Genomic DNA, 17,429 nt, shown 5'->3' on the forward strand with positions numbered 1-17,429 from the left:
TTAACTTAGATTCTTATTGCCTGAATAAGTGCAGCAGAGAGCACCACATATCTCCCCAGTGTTTAAGAAGACCATTGTTTACTTAAATGAATTACTCAGTTTCCCCCTAATATAGAACAAGCCCAATTAGCAATGTAAGTTCAGATTTGGGAGAATAAACATCAAGAGCTCACATTTGATCTATCAATGAGGTTTTATCCCCTAATACTCAATCAGGCTCCTCTTATCTCATCAGTGATGGTTTCAAGTCACATCATTCTGGTTAAAGTTCCACACTGACAGGGCGGATGCTGCACTCGCTCAGCTGATTATGTGCTAAAGGCATTTCATCAAATTGTTACTTAAACTTCAGCGGAGAATCAAGATAAAAAATACTGAGTAGATAAATGAATCATTGATCTCCAAGTCCTTCTTCCTGTCTCTCACTCTCTACTTGTCAAAGCTGTTGAGGAAAAACAAACAAACTGAGATTCCATAGAAAAAAGATTTTATTCATGTTCACGTTTGAATGAAATAATCACAATTCAGGAATAAGTGCATATTCACGTATGATGTGACAAAACTGTGTACTGAGTATAAATTATGGGTGACTATTTTTGGGTATATTACAGTATAATCACTGTTTTCTGTACATGTACCTGTGTAAAATCTGCAAAAGTAGGCTTTCAGGTTGCTACAATAATATATTCCTTTAAAACTAGGAATAACATTTGCAAAGTTAATGCTCTTGCACAGACTACAAGACTTTAAAGCTAAGAGCAGACTGGATATGGTGTCAACACCCTGTGTGAAACAACCATCTATACTTTTGTTTTTAAAAAACAAGACAAGGAAAGGTCTCCAGGTAATAATATAGACACATGAGAAACATTCTTTGTTTCTGTCAAATAGTCTGTAAAACAGCTTGTGTTTACAGGGAAATACTACTTCTAATCTAAAACTTCAGACAAGTTACTCACATGACCTAAGACAGTTCTACCAGCATTTTGAAACAAACAAAAAAGAAAGTGGAAGTGTCTTTTTTAAAGGAATAGTTCAGATTTTTGTGGAGTTGTATGAGGTATGTGGACCGGGGGAAAAGCTAAACATATTATTTCCACCAAAAAAAAAGACAAAAAAAGTTTATGGTATATTTAGAATATTTTCACTGATTTACCTTGCCATCAGACAGACTTCAGTTTACACCAGGGAACTGAAGCTGTTATCTATTCTCTCTTCAAAGCAACCAGACTCCATTGACAATAACATTAATTTTACCTCGCATAACACATTGCTGGTCCACAGCTGTCTCAGTCTGTTTATTTCTTTGAGTTATTGTATCATTTTTGTGTTTTAACCCATTGACGCCTAAAACACCTGTAAAACCTCTGGGCGATTTTAAAATAAGCCCCTAAAACCTGAAGTTTTTCTGGAAATTCAACAGAAGTTTCAATGCTTCTACTAAATAATAGATTTTTCAGTCTCTGTAGCAGGTAGAAATTAAATTCAAAAAGTATTTGAGAGCTTATACAAATACTACAAAACGACGTATCCGCTTTCCAGGCTTCAATGGGTTAAAGGGTTGGTTCAGATTCAACAAAGTCACACCTCAGTCCCCAGTGGAAAGAACTGTGAGATTGCAAGATAAAATGGTGAAAATATTATACATAAAACATATACTGAAACTAATATTTTTAAAATGGGCCTTTCTGTAAATTGCTAAAATAAGTTTTTCCCCGTCCTCTGCACTACATTGCTTAGCTTCCATCACTGTACTTGTGCCTGCTTCTCCAATCTGTGTATCCGCCCCCATGATTCTGATCAGCTCCAACATTTAATAGGTTCTCCCTCGAGCCATAAGACACCCTGCCACCAAGTTTCATAAAAGTCAGGCCAGTAGTTTTTTTGTAATCCTGACGCAGACAAACACAACCCAAAGCATGACCTCCTTAGCGGAGGTTATAAAGTAATCTCTTCAAGTGATCTTTTAAAGACAGTAACTGTTTTCAGAATACCATTGATATAAACTGTAACAGAATACAGTTTCTTACATTTTGCATTTTAAACATTTAATACAGTTTCTTGTACAGCAGGTTCAGAGACAGCTTTTTCCCCAGGGCTATCTCTGAACTGAACTCCACAAGGACAATTTACTGAACAATATCTGAGGACACATTTTTAAGCACAGCCCATGTAAAAAGTCTATTTTGTTTTATTTATTGATTTATTCTATTTTTATTTTCTTTTTTTCCCGTGTATGTATATATATATTTTGAGTTTCTTATTTTGCACCAATGGGAGTTGCGCTCCAATTTCATTGTGTATATATACAATGACAATAAAGGCTATTCTATTCTCTATTCTATTCTAGTACCTCATACAACAGCACTTCATAAAATCCAAACTGCCCCTTTAATCCTTCCACTATTTTGAATCTTTTTAGTTTTCCTGCCAAAGATTTTTATATCAGTAAAAAAACAAAAACACATTGACGGTTGCAAAGAATGAGTAAAAAGGACCAGAAAATTCTTCCTGGGGACACAAACTAATCAGAGTTTAGTTAACTTTGTCCACACAAATATGCTTCATGCTACAGTAGTGCTGCAGTGTGAATACGACCACAATCACATTTGTCATATTTACCTCAACATTCTCGACATAGTTAGTGTGATATCACATATCAGGGGACGCAGGAAACTCTTACTCTCGTTTCAATCAAAAGTGAGAAAGCAGCCAGTTTGTATACAGAACTGTCTTAGAGCATAAAAGTAACATATTTCAACAACACAATTCACCAGTATTCCCCCTTTTACACAGACTATACATTCTATACATTTTTGTTTCCTCGTTGACTCATCCTTCAGGATGAGTGTCGTCAGCCCTCCGAGGACTCCAACATTTGAGCCAGCATTTCATTCTTAAAATCTTCCTTTAATCGTCTTGACTTCACCACAGAGAAATGTTCCAAGCCTTCACATCAGCGTCAAGTGGGTGCACCCCTGTGTGTTGTCACCCTTTCTAATTCCAACATGTCAGTTCTGTTGACCGATTGTGTATCTAACATGCAAATCTACTGTACCTTATGTTGTGTTTTGGGTTGAGCTGCCAGTTTATGTTCTTTGCAGTAGAGCTTCTGCCTCCTAAAAAAATGAGGCATTTACACCTTTTTTTAATGGCAGTTCACTACTAACACATTTGGATCACATACAGCAATTTGTGCACAACTTTTTGTGAGATTTTCACGTTCTGACAGGGGTTTACAACGTACATCAGAGTGTTTCTGGTCCAGCAACACAGTCATGTATGAGTCCGCTACCGTAGTTTGATGGTTATAAAAACTCTTTGGAATGAGAGGGTTTTTTTTTTTTTGCGTGACTGCATGCAAACAACACGGAAAGCTGCACAAAGTGTCACTTGACTCCATAAGACACAATGTTTTATGATTGATGGTACCACTTAGCTTTGCTTTCTCTGCCAGGACATTGATGTTCTTAATGGAACAGGAAGCAGTCTTATATTTATCGTCTGTATCCACTAAGCCCTCAGTCTGGGCCCAGGTACTCTGCGTTCTCCGCTGCTGGGATGTGCCCGTTAGCGTGGCTTTTGAAGCTGGGGGTGAAATCTTGTTGGTAGTCAGGGTTGTCTATGCTGTGCTGGGGCTGGTATTTCTGAATGCTGTGGACTGTGCCGTTGGAGGTGAGCGGGAGGATGGCGGGAGACCGGACCTCGTTGAGGTACTCAGGTCCGTTGACCCCGTTTTTAAAGCAGTTCAGGTACTCTGTCTCCGTGTCGTCTGAAGCGATGGTGGGCAGGACGCTGCGAGGCGGACCTGGGTGCTGGTAGTTGGGATTCATCACATCCGAGACTCCGTTCTGGTTCATGTAGTCTGTAGGAAAGAGACTGACATTAGCAAGGACACTGGATGGTTTCTCATTAAGTGTACACAGCTGGCACATAATTTATAAAACTGAACACAACATAATGGTGGTATGTTTCACCCCATTAACTACAAATTATCATATCACTGCACTGCGGATCATTTTCAAACCCCCAAAGTTTGCAGATTGATTTGCAAGCAGCCACTTTTTGGGATTAAAGATACACTCCTCTAATTTTCCACATCAAGGTCAGGTAATTATTTGTACTATTCAGTATATGTATAGTGTATTCTGTGTGACAAGCTGCTGCATGAGTTTCAGCTTTCACATTCAGCACAAATATTGCCTCATCATTTGTGACTAACTCCTCACTAGGGCCTAAAATTCAGGATATTTTCCTCTGCTGCATTAATTTTGATACTTTTCTTAAAGAATACATATTATGTTCATTTTCAGGTTCATTTTTGTATGATGGGTTTCTACTAGAATATGTTTTTAATATTCAAAAAACACATTATGTCTCTCATACTGTCTGTCTGAATATATCTGTATTCACCCTCTGTCTGAAACACTCTGTTTTAGCGCCTGTCTCTTTAAGACCCCTCTCCTGAAAAAAGGCCAGTCTGCTCTGATTGGTCAGTGTTTCCAAGTCTTCCACACATGGTCTCTCAGCGTCTCTGTGCCTTCATTGCAGCCGGGGAATGACTGTAACGGCATTATAGCAACGCTTTCTACTTATATATCATACAGTTGTGACATCACAACCGCACAGAAGTCCTGACAGCTTGTTAAAAGGCAGTTTCTGAATACGGGCTTTGTGTATTTCTCTGTGGATTAAGCGTTTTGATACTTCCACAGTATTTACACAGCACGTAGACCTGCTTTATGATAAAAAATAATAATAATAAAAAATTTCACTCTTTACAATATGGGACCTTTAAAAATATGTCTCTCAATAGTCTCCTAACCTCATCGAAGCATTCCATAAAGACCAATACTAAAACAGTAGAGACTACTAATTCAATGGCAGCTGGTTTAACTTGATACTAAGGCACACTTTTATCATAGAGTTTCATTGCTGTCGTTAGGTAAAGTGTTATGCATTTTCATGCATTTAAAAGAATTCTGCCTCATAAGTGATTATTATGTAAGAAGCCAAAATGACAGGTACAAGTAAGGTTTGCCTGTTTTAAAAATTGAACTTTTAAAATGTTTTATTCAAAGTAAGAAAAAGACAAAACATGTTTTGTCAAGCTTTATTTTCACTATGGGATGAAAACAGAGAGTGGGAAATTTCCCCCACTGCAGCTAACAAGGTTTTAGCTTTATGCACGATTAATTTCTGCACTGGCAGCAGTTCAGTAAATACAGCAATATGCTTCTTGTCCACTAGATGCCCCCCTTCCTCACTGAACCAAACAGAGGGACAAAGGAAGAGCACTACTGAGATTTACATGAATGAAAAGAGTTCTGATGTTGGAGGATACTTGCCTGGAGATGGCAGGAAGGCATCATCTAAATGTTTGTCAGTGGGGTCAGGAATATACCGGAGTACTATGCTTCCATCTCTGCTCGGGTATCCATTCTACAAGAAAGGACAAAGGTTTTAATGGCTGTTGTTTATATTACAAATAATTCAACACAAACAGGAAAGTAATTTTCTTTATGTCCAATTAAAATGATTCATTTTCTCTTACCATTAAGCCATTTCTGCTGTGACAAGTTCCAATGCTACTGTTGAAGCTCTGCAAAACAGGGAATATAAATAAGAGTTAATGTCTCCACATCAAATGCAGAGCAAGAAGATTTAGAGTTTTATAGATCCATAACACATTTGAATATGCCTCTTTTATCTATAAAGCAGGCAGTAAGAGAAGAAAGAGTTTAACATGTAAATAAAAAAGGTATTTTCGATGCAATGCACAACATAAATATAGCTCAGTTTATGTCAGTATCCTTTAGTTTTGGTATCTTTTATTTTGGTAGTATGTGGTTCTAACTTCCTACTTTAATTTATAGTCTATTTTAAGTGTGTTTCTTTCAGCCACTGTGGTTTATTTTAAAGCCTCTCAGGGGACAATGAGTTCTCTTTGAATAGTGATAGTAATGTGTTTTTACGGGACCCGAGGAGCCGTAGCTGTCGTCTCAGTACATGCTGATGAGGATCGAAATAAACGAGCAGATTCATATTCATTCAGGCAATCTGACAAGCTTTGTTGTGTCTATCATTTTCTCGAGTTAAAGGACTGTGAACGATGTTAAAACCATGGAAACCGAGCGAATAAAGAGAACAGAGTGACAGCTGTGGCAATGCAATTACTTTCAACAAGAAAAGGAAATTAAACACGATAAAAGCGACCATCTGTAAAAAAAATTGTCGACCCATGGTGAGCCATGCCCCCACAGTGATATGACAAAAGCAGGCTTATGCTGAGCTTTTATTGGACAAAGATTTTAGAAAGTTGCCTGCAAAGGTAATCACACTTTAAAGCTTGTATGGGCTAACCAGGCTGTCAGTTGCCGGCAGTGTTCCCAGGTACAAGAGCCAGACCTACGCACGGCCTTCACTGAACCTGAGGTAGAAGAGTTCTCCTCGTTCAGTTCTCATCAATCAAAGGGCACCTGGGAGGAAACGTGGGAGAGGGGATGATGATGAGGACGAGTGGGTAGGGGTCAGGAAGCGGCGAAATAGTCCCAACAGTGACAGTTAAACAGAATGAGGGCAACCAGGTTGAGACCAGGTACGACCGGCCGCTCGTATTCAAGTCAAGGACAATTAGTTCGGTCACACGGATTCAGTTTAACTGTCAGCTGCTTCCTGTGAAAGCCAACTGCTTTCAACAAGCTGAAAAATGACTCGGCACTCATTTCCATTCTGACTCACAGGCTAATGATTTATGCAGAAATCCCCATTCCCCAAAACACAGTTAAAATAGCACAATTAAATTTTCAAGTAGATGACTGCATGTTGGTGAATTGTGCACTTCTGGTGCATGTGGAGCAATTTTTTTTAATAATCAATTCATGCTTCTGTTTATGGGGAAATTTCAGCCTGTCACCAAAGCAGCTGGTATTCCTCTTTCACTGTTTGGACAGGGAAGGTCAGTGTGAGTAAGGCTGGCGTGTGTGTCCATAGTAAAAAGGTATCTGTGTCTCACTGCATATAATATTCTGGCTCTGGAACTAATATTTATATAAAACCTTTATATGATCAGAAGTAAATGTGGTGGACCAGGTCAACAGCTTCTACAGTTTAAAAGCAACCGTAGACGAACTGTAGTCAAGTATTTTCCAAGCTTTACAGTGTATACAGAGTGATTACTTCATTTTATGGGCCTTTGTCTGTCTACACTGTTACATACTGTAACATTGTGGTTTTCTATATTAGTTTGCCTATTAGGGACAGTTTGGGCTTTTTAAATCTCTGATCACTTTGGCCATGTTAATGCATGTGGCATACATTTTGGCAAGGTGCGAATTTATTAATTACATTTTTTTAGTTTTGGATATCAACATCAGCTCCTAAAATAAGTATATTATAAACTGTGTAGCCAAAATACTGACCCTTAAGGACAAAAATGTCCCCATTAAAACGCATTAAAATCACAATTTCTAACTCCACACACAAGGCTTTTAACCTAGAAGTTCTGGCTTAAAATGTTTTCATTTTTCACTATTTGAAACCAGTTTTAACTCCTTTCTCATGTTTACCATATGGGGCAAATACAGAACATGGTGCAAGAGTTATTGCTGCTGTATTATGGAGCACTGCTGTGTTTGATGAAATGCATCTAAATGAATGTTGTTGCTAATCATTGACATATCCCAGACTGGGAAAAAAGAACTTAGTATACAGAAAAAAATAAAATCATTTTTTGTGTTTTTTTATTAAAAGACAACAGAGTAAACAGACTTGCATTTAAAGGGCTAAAACTCTGAAAATGAGTTAGGTGGGTAGTTGTGGCCAGGACTAATATTGGTTAAAAAATGTATGAATGTGGAAAGTAATATCATGGGAAGTATTGCAGGATGTGTCTTCAGTGAAACTGGGCCACCTTGTGGAAGTTCTTCACACACAGGCAGTAGTCAGTCTTCACCATGACTGATTCAGAGGCCAGTTGAAAGTTGGATTAATAAATGATTTTGCCGGTCAGTGCATGATGATTGTTTGAATACAGTAATTATATGACCAAAAAAAAAAAAAACTGCTCACATCTTGCCTCAAACTTTATTTAAAACTGGACCAGTGGTTTGGCAGTACTGGCTTTTTAAAGTCAGAAAGATTCTTTTTAAATTATAGCATTCCTTTTCTATTTTAAAAATGCCTGACCGCTACGCAGAAATGATTCACCCCCGAAAGGTTTTTCTGAAATATCAGCAGCGGTATTGAATAAATCACATTTTAGTCATTTCCTCAACTTTTGCCAAGCTCCGGTATCTTACCGTGGAGTGCAGCAGGGGGGTGTGGGAGGTGCTCGGGCTGCTGAAGAAGCCGTGTTGTGGCACCAGGTACTCGTCTGCGTCCACAGCGTCCTCCAAGCCGTCCTCGCTGATCAGGGTGCGGTACAATTTAGTGTCTGTGGGACTTGGCAGGTGCATACGGTCATCGCCCTGAATAGAAATAAAATGTACCTAATCAGCTTGGTGTGTCCAATGTCCATTTAAAACATTTTTATCACCAGATGGGCTGAAGATTTAAACATGCATTATGTAATTTTCTGCAGCTTGGGGACTCTCAACCAAACAGCAACAGATGAAATGTGGTGATGTTGGGTAGTTGTGTGGGATCATAGAAGTTGTCGTCTTCACCATTCTTATGGTTATTTGCTTTTAAAGCTTTAAATGGTCTTGCTCCTCCTTACCTCTCTGAGTTGCTGCACCCCTACCCTCCTACCCGCTCTCTCAGGTCAGCTGACCAGCTTCTCCTGAGAGAGCCAAGAGCTAGGCTGAAGCTCAGAGGGGAACGAGCTTTTGCCATTGCAGCTCCAAAACTGTGGAATGAATTGCAGCTGCACATCAGACAGGCCTCCTCATTGTCTCATTTTAAATCTCTTCTTAAAACCCACCTCTTCTCGTTGGCTTTTAACACCACGTAGAGTGTTGATTTTATGTTGATTTTATGATTTTTTGTTTTTATTGTATTCATGCATATTTTATTTTGTGCGGGCAGTACATTTTACATTTTATTTTATTTATTTTTATCCCATTTTTAATTTATTTGATCTTATTGCATCTTACTGTTCTATTGTTTTCTACATCTCTTTGTATTGTGTTATGTATTTATTGTTTGTGCAGCACTTTGGAAACCTTATGTTTGCTAAAATTGTGCTATATAGATAAAGGGGATTGGATTGGATTGGATTGGATTATGGTCACAGTTTGCAATCTCCTGCTAGAATTCCATTAAGTTCATTATTCAGGAGTTTTAATGTAAGTAAAATTACAGATTAAAGCAGTTTCACATGAAAAATCAGTGTTTCTCTGACGATGTTGGCTGACAGGATGTTGGAAACGTCTAGGGTAACTGAAGTACACAACTCAACAAAATATATAACAATGATATAGTTAAGTAGTATAGCTTTAAGACTAAAATCCCACCTGAATGACCAGATATCGAGAAGGATCCCGAGCCATTTTTGTAAACTCAGCTATCAGCTCCCGGAAATGAGGTCGACTTTCTGCATCAATCATCCAACCTGTGAAGAAACAGAAGCACATATCATCAAGAGACGAGAAAAGAAGATGAAGCTTTATAAGGCTGGGAAATATATTGAGATCATAATGATATCATAATATGAAAGTAGATATAGTTTGGATATCCTGACATGTCATATGTTTTGTCTTTTCCAGGTTTTAAAAGCTGCATTACTGTAGAGTGATGTCATTTTCTGAACTCACAAGACTTTTCTAGCTGTTCTATTATTTGCCTTATACACTTATACACTCAAATATCTTCAACAATAGTCAACCTTACATCTACATATAGTTGCGATATCCAAAATGAGGTGTTTTGTCAAAAATCTTGGGATATTAGCACTTCTCCAGCCCTAAAACTTAGGGTGCTTTCACACCGCTAGTTCGATTATTTGGTCCGCACCAGGCAGTAAAATTGTTACATTGTAGCATACAGAATGTGTGTGGTCCACGTTCACACATGCAAACGAACCACATTGGTCTGAATGACGTTTTGTCATCTTCCGGTGGAAATAAGCTCCAATTTCAACTTTCACAATGGAGCGACACGTTCGCACACTGTTTTTTGCGCTGGTTGCACCCGAGTGCGATTGATGCTTTCACACCGACGAAAACGAACTAAGAGCTTTTGGTCCGAATGGACTGTTTAGTGCGCACCAACTACTGTTGGTGTGAAAGCACCATTAGAACGCTTTCACACCTATCTCGTTTGGTCCGGACTTTAGGACTTTTCAGTTTGATCCAAACCTAAATTCCACATGTGAAAAGGTCCGCACAAAAGGACCAAAGTTTGGTCCGACCAAAAGAGGTGGTCTCGGTCCGGACCAAACGAATCAAGGTCTGAACCTTTTGCAGTGTGAAAACAACTTTTTTTTTATAGTTCGGACCTTCGTATCAATGACAGGAAGTTTTTTTTTACTTTGCCATAACTGGCAGGATTGCGAGCCGTTTTCTCCTCCTCTCCTGTCGACGGCTATACTGTTTTGGCATGATGAGGAGGCTCATCTTGCAAATACCAGGCACTCTCACATATTGCTCATTAAGCTGGTGCTGCTGGTAGCAAAAGACCAGCAAAAGTATTACCACAGGTAAAAGGTGGCTCGCTGGATTCATTCTGTGTGAACACATTAAGGAAGTAACACTGAGGTCAGATGCCGGCCGGCCTAACAACGCAGCGTAACCAAAACAAAATGAGCCGCGGAAGTACACAGAGAGATGACGTGTCCAGTAGAATTGTCTTGTAAAGTCCGTTATTCCTTTTGCAGTGTGAAACCAAAACCAACCGGACCAAATGTAGACAATGTAACAGAACATGGACCTTGGTTCGGACTTTCAGGTGTGAAAACGCCCTTAAACATTATGATGAGAAAATAATCAGAAATTAGCCGCAGCAGCAGATTTGAAAGGAAAACATCATGTAAATACACTTTGGACAAGCAGAAGGTTTAAACCATGGCTCACAAAGCTTACATTTCACCATGATCATGTAGACATCTATGGTACAGATTGGTGGCTGAGGCAGTCGCTCTCCTTTCTCCAGGACTCCTGCTATTTCACTGGCTGGAATCCCATCATACGGCTTGGTCCCGAATGTCATCAGCTCCCAAACTGTTACGCCTACGAAAAAAAGGAGGACAGTTGGTATGTATGTCAGTCTGTTGAGCTGTCATTCACTTTGTTTTGCTCACGATAAAAGAGGGGAAATGAGAGTGACAGGATGTGAGCTTTCCAAATATCACACAGTATCAAAATAGTTATGTTGACAAATTGGCGCTGCCTGCAGGAGTGGGAGTTAGCAGGATACATCTCTGTGTTGGAGACACTGAAGAAGGGAAAAGGAGGAGAGGAAGCCCGTCACTTCTGCCAGGGTCTGCTGATGCTTTTGCCATATTGAGCGGAAGGCATGATCAAAACCCTCGGGAAAAAGAAGATTTGGAAGCTGGCCCACACAAGAAAGCTGTGCAGTGTGTGTGTGTGTATAGGCATTCATGCATATGCGTTCTTCTAGTGCTGGAAGAACTGTTGTGTGGGTTGTGGCAACAATCTCCTCTAACGTGTTATTGTCCATCTGAGACTGCTGGTGTGTAGGTGTGTGCTACCTGTGTCCTAAAACTCGCAGATGATAGCAAGATGTTCTCCCTTCTCGTTTTGTGTTAGAAAATGTTGACGGATCCAAAAACAACATCCTATCCCCCCTTCTTTGCCTCACTCGCTGTTTAAAACACTTTATTTGGCAATGAATAAATATTTCTCCAGTGGGACTGTCACCAAAACCCAGGAGCACAGAAGCCCAGCTGTGTTAAAGATCTGAAGTTACACAAGGAGCCGAGCTCAGTCTGCATCGCAAGCGGGGTTTGTGCCTCTTCCGGGTTAAAGGTACAGCGTGTATTCAAAACATAAAGTACAAGACTCACCATAACTCCAAACGTCACTCTGGTGTGTGTATGTTCTGTTCAGGATAGATTCAAGAGCCATCCATTTTATTGGTACCTGCGGAAAACAAAAGGAGTATATATATATGTATAAATATTATATAATATTATCCAAATATTACAGTAATGTCTGAAAATGTAGTATTTACCCCCTGTAAAAACCTTTAACTACAATATGTCAAGAAAATGAAACAAGAATTTTGAACCTTGTTTTATCCAATGTTCATATATCTGTTTTACAAATTAGTACATAAACTATTTACAATAATATAGTGTCTCCCTTTAACATGATAAAAACACACCACCATGCATACTGAGTGTAGCTGCTAAAAAGCTATAACAAGGAAATGGCTTAAGCCCATCTATAGACGAGTGGTATGACATCTACAAAATTTTTGTAGTGGAAAGAATCACTTTCTCTGTGAAGCTTCAGAAAGCCACATTTGAGGAAATCTGGGACAAGTGGAGATTGTACATTGCCCCAAAATGCCTTTCTTTGGTTTAATGTAAATTTCAATTAAAAAAAAATCTGTTTTACTACTTGCTTTAGATGAGACACCCCCAAGTTATGTTTGTTTCTGTTTATAACGAGATAAAAATCTGAAAATATGGACCACAATACCAATTATCATAATGGTGATGACTGTTGAATGTGCTATTGAAATGTGATTTGAAATAAAGACAAATTGTAAAAAAAAATACAAAAAAAAAAAAAAAAAAAAACACCACCATAATGATACTGTGGGTACATCTGGATAATAGGCCTGACTGGATCATTAAAAAATATATTTTCCAGCATAAACACAGGCTTTCAATCAATGCAGCACTGTGCTCCACCAGATCTGTTTATTATGGAAACATTTACATGCCTGTTTGCAGGAGTGTTTTTTTTTAAATAGAATGAAGAGGAGGTTAACTGGCTCACTGAGTCAGCAGTCTGTACACTTGCCATTGGGCTCTCAACAGCAATGTCTGCAATGGCCTGTTAAACAGAGTATTAACTTCATCTCTACCTTGATAACATCCAGTCAAATTTGGCTTCTTTGTTTAAAGTACTGTAGCACAATGTCAAATTGAAGTCCAATAATGTTTTTACCACGTCCAATATGTAACTGTACTGTCACCTAGTGGTGCATAATTGTAGTAGTCAAACTTTGCCTCACCAAAGGATTAAAGGGACAGTTCTCTCCAAAATCAAAACTCTGTTGGAGTTAGGAGTCAAATGTCCCTTTCAAAAATATTTCTTCTGTCTAATTCTCATGATAGGTTTAAAAAGATCTGGGGACCTTTTATTGAATACATTAGAAAAGATAGACCTCAAACTGGGACCTGAACGCACTTTTTTATTTTATTAAGTCATTTTTTTTTAAATTATATTATATTGTATATAAATATATGTTATATATATTATATATTTTTTCTTGATATATATCCGGGTTATGAGACTTTGCTGTTCCCCTCTGGCTCGGGCCTCCTGGACTCAATCTCTGGCCCTTTTCATACAAGCGGACAATTGGGGGCATTTTGCTGGACCGACATGTTTTTGTGCACATTTTCTTTTTACGTTAATGATTTAGTGGTGGCTGGCTGTCTGTTGCTTCTGTTTTGTTTTATCTGTTTGTTTACTTTTATTTATTTATTTTTTTTCTCTGTTGGGTTTTTTCTATGTTTCTTGTACTGTATGTGTCTGTATATATATATATGTGCCAAAACTTTGCATAAATAAAATTTACACAAAAAAAAAAAAAAATTGTAAATATATATATATATATATATATATATATATGGATTTTTCGGCCAAGTAAAGCAGAAGAATACTATGTTTGATATTTGGGATTTATCACACTATGGGAAAATGATTACATCACTGGGAACCAGAGAAGGAAGTCTATAGGTCATCCTGTTACAAGTAAACACAAGCAGTACACATTATTCTGTGAGGAAAATAGTGCTGTCAGTCGCACAAAGAAACATTGATAAGAGAGGGAACTTATCTGATTTGTCATTTCTCTTCTCGCCGACAGCTACAACTATTTATACTCACTTACATAAGATACAATCAAGAGCACAACCAAAAATGCCATCTTTCATGCCATGCAGTGACTTCAATCATCTACAGGAAGTCATTTTTCTAACAAGCACCAAATTTGTCACATGCTATAAATGCACAACTTAGGCTGCTCTTAGGCCTGTTAGAGTGCAACCACAACCAATGACAATTAAAGAAAAATATTATTTGAAGTTGAGGGGCAGCAAAACTGTTTATTAAACATAGTTTGTGTTTTTGTGACAGACTAACCCCACCAACAATGTTCACTACTACTATCTCCAACTGACCTTTCCACCATCTGCATGGTACTCTTTCTCATCTGCGTTGAGGAGTTTGGCCAAACCAAAGTCAGTGATCTTGACATGCTGAGGAGTCTTCACCAGGACGTTTCTTGCTGCCAGGTCACGGTGTACCAAGTGGCGCTCCTCCAGGTAGTTCATTCCCTTTTGTCAAACAAACGGTGAAGAACAAGTTATTACGTAACCACAGCGCTCATTCATGAGCTGTCTGATGTGGCATGGAAACTGCTTGATCAGACACGAGCAAAGATCTAAAGGCGTTTTCATGATTTCCTCACCACCTAATAAGTCATATCAATCAACAGTATTTGTGAACAGTTCAAGACAGTGTGTGCTGTTCTTTCCAGCAGCTGCAACAACAAACAACTTGACTCGCTCTGCAGAAATGCCATAGACGACATGAAATAAACATGATTGTCCTGCAAGTAGCTATTGCACAGACTCTAAACCAGGGGTGGGCAATTAATTTTCCCAAGGGGCCACATGACCAATACCACGAAGGTTGCAGGGGCCGGACCAAAACTCTGAACTAAATTCTGCTCAATATTAATGGAATCACTTTATAAAATACAGTAAATTATCTGGTTTTGAGCTGCTACTGATAGGAACACATGTTATGATGAGACTGTTAATGTGGAGTAAATCAAGTATAGCAGTAAAAAGTAGTAAATACTCCAATCACTATATCACTTTTCCATTTATTTTAAACACAACTGTAAATGACCTTTAGCAAGGTTCCTATTGGTGTTTTTGTATTATATAGCTTGTTTTTTCATGTTTGTACATTTTCAAGGTGTTTTACAATGTTGTGATGCTTTTATTTTGAAAAGGTGTCATCCAGTGTAAAACAGGTGCTTTAATTTTGAAAGGTAGTGACAGGAAATAACCGGTAGAACGGAAAAAACGAACGGTAAATAATAACGAGTGCGTCGTAATTCACATAAAGTTGATATTAAGTATGAAAAAGGCTTCTATTGTGGCTGGCTGACAGGACACAAGGTTTGTTAGAGTTTATTAGGGCCTCGGGGCAATCGCACCGAGCACTGGTCCCATACAGCAACAGCTGTAGGGACCGGGGCGAAGCCCCGAGCACTACTGTTATACTGTGGATTTCTTCTTATTCCTCTTGCGTACGCAATTTCGTCCTGCTACAAATTATATATCAAAACGTGCGGTTTGATCGGGATCGGTGTGCTACTACTTTTCTCTATGGAATACGAAAACTGCCCAAAATTTTGCATTGAAATGAATGGGACGGCCGAAAGAAAATGAGCAAAAAAGAACATTAATTGAAGATTTTCAGACGTCTACTTCTCCGGCATAATTTCACCTAGAGACTCCATTTAAACTTTAGACAGTAGACACAAGTCTTCTGTATTGGTGTATTAATTTGCATTTCGAAAGGTCATATAGTTTTTTATCAATCCCTGTTCAATGACCATGATCATTTTTGGAGAAATTCTCAGATTATAATGGGTGTGTATTGCATGGAATGTTCGTGTCAGAGTGTGTGATGTCATCGCTCAGAGTGTAGAGGGAGAGGTAAAACTGTCAAAAAATAAATTTGAAAACTGCACTCCAGGCCGCAAATTCCACTCTACAGAAATAATTTATACATAGAAATGTAGGAAAATTTGTCTTCTCACTCACAATCCTCTGGTAAAGCTGTCAGAGTTATAGTTTGGGCGTACGAAGCAAAGATGCGCCACCAAAACCACCAACAGCCTCATTGGGTCCCATATTAAAAACGCAGGAAGATTTCGGAAAAAGTGAGATTTAACTGTTTTTTTAGATCGCTCTAACAAAGCTATTTTTTCATTTTTCTTACAAAAAAACATATGTAGAGGTTCAGGAAGAACTCAGGACGCTCAAAGTGAAGTCGGATCAATGATAGGTATTATGGTTTTGCCAAAAATGCTTTCTCGAGGCCAGAAATTTCACTCTGCCCACCTCTGGCTGCTTTCACTCTGCCAGAGGATTCCACAGCTGTTAATTCCGTTGATTGCTCTGCTCTGATTGGTCGTAAAAGTGCTTGTTAGCTCTAGTGCTAATGATAATGTTTGCTATTTTTTTTCCAAAATAAAAGCACTGCGGTTATATTGATTTCTAATTTCTGGGTAACCTCATGCGGGCCGGACAAGGACAGCCAACGGGCCGGATGTGGCCCGCGGGCCGCCCAATGCCCAGGTCTGCTCTAGCATGTAGCTGGATGTCTCTATGAGGGTTTTCTCTTACTTTGGCTATCTGCACACACCAGTTGAGCAGATACTGGGAGCCGATATTATCCTTGTTCTCTTTGACGTAGTCCAGCAGGCAGCCGTAGGGCATCAGCTGGGTGACGAGCTGCACTGTGGAGGTCAGGCAGATGCCAAGCAGACGACACACATGGGGGTGTTCCACACTGGCCATCACGAAAGCCTCCTGCAGTGAGCAAGTAGACATACAAAAACGTTTTTCTCATTAAATGATTTTGGGGCATTGAACCTACACTACTGGTCAAAAGTTTTAGAACACCCCAACTTTTTCAGATTTTTATTGAAAATGATGCAGTTTACTGTCTCAGTGTACTCTGAAATTAATGCATATAACAAATAAACAATTGAAGTTAAAAAAGAAATCATAGAATCAATTTAGAAAGGAAAATGTATTCTAAACTTTTGACTCATCAAAGTAGCCACCTTAACAGATAGAACAGCTGAACACACTCAATGGAAATCAAATATTCTTCAGAAAGTTCTTCCCAACTCTGTTGCAGAAGTTCCCTTAAACGTGGAGCACTTGTAGGTTGTAGGTGATCAAGAAAAGTTGGGACACCTGTAGGAATTGGTAGCAAATTAGCAACTTTCAAGGCTTGATCAACCTCCATTGCTGCAGAACTGCTTTAAGTTGTTAACCCATTTCTTGTTCCCTGAAAAAGGCCTTTTTGTATATTCCTGAAATATACATTATTTTTCAGTTTTGGTTAACCCTACCTTTTTTATTTACTATTTTTCTATTTATAAAAAAAATAGAAATCAAAAAATAGAAAAATTGTGGTGTTCTAAAACTTTTGACCGGTAGTGTATATTGGTAGAAGTGGCTACATTCATCCAGGATA

General features: G+C 38.7%; 1 protein-coding gene across 1 annotated transcript in view; it reads right to left on the reverse strand.

Moving 5' to 3' along the window:
- Positions 1-470: 470 nt before the first annotated feature.
- Positions 471-17,429, reverse strand: part of egfra (epidermal growth factor receptor a (erythroblastic leukemia viral (v-erb-b) oncogene homolog, avian)) — a 56,531-nt gene continuing 39,572 nt past the window's right edge. Inside the window, exons 20-28 of the mRNA XM_059344219.1 lie at positions 16,568-16,753; positions 14,321-14,476; positions 11,966-12,041; positions 11,022-11,168; positions 9,456-9,553; positions 8,301-8,468; positions 5,555-5,602; positions 5,349-5,442; positions 471-3,865 (exon numbers count right to left, since the gene is read on the reverse strand). Coding sequence (XP_059200202.1) covers positions 3,522-3,865; positions 5,349-5,442; positions 5,555-5,602; positions 8,301-8,468; positions 9,456-9,553; positions 11,022-11,168; positions 11,966-12,041; positions 14,321-14,476; positions 16,568-16,753 — 1,317 coding nt within the window. The 3' untranslated portion in view covers positions 471-3,521. The remainder of the gene's footprint in view (positions 3,866-5,348; positions 5,443-5,554; positions 5,603-8,300; positions 8,469-9,455; positions 9,554-11,021; positions 11,169-11,965; positions 12,042-14,320; positions 14,477-16,567; positions 16,754-17,429) is intronic.

This window comes from Centropristis striata, chromosome 11 (assembly GCF_030273125.1).
Source record: "Centropristis striata isolate RG_2023a ecotype Rhode Island chromosome 11, C.striata_1.0, whole genome shotgun sequence".
Lineage (NCBI taxonomy): Eukaryota > Metazoa > Chordata > Actinopteri > Perciformes > Serranidae > Centropristis > Centropristis striata.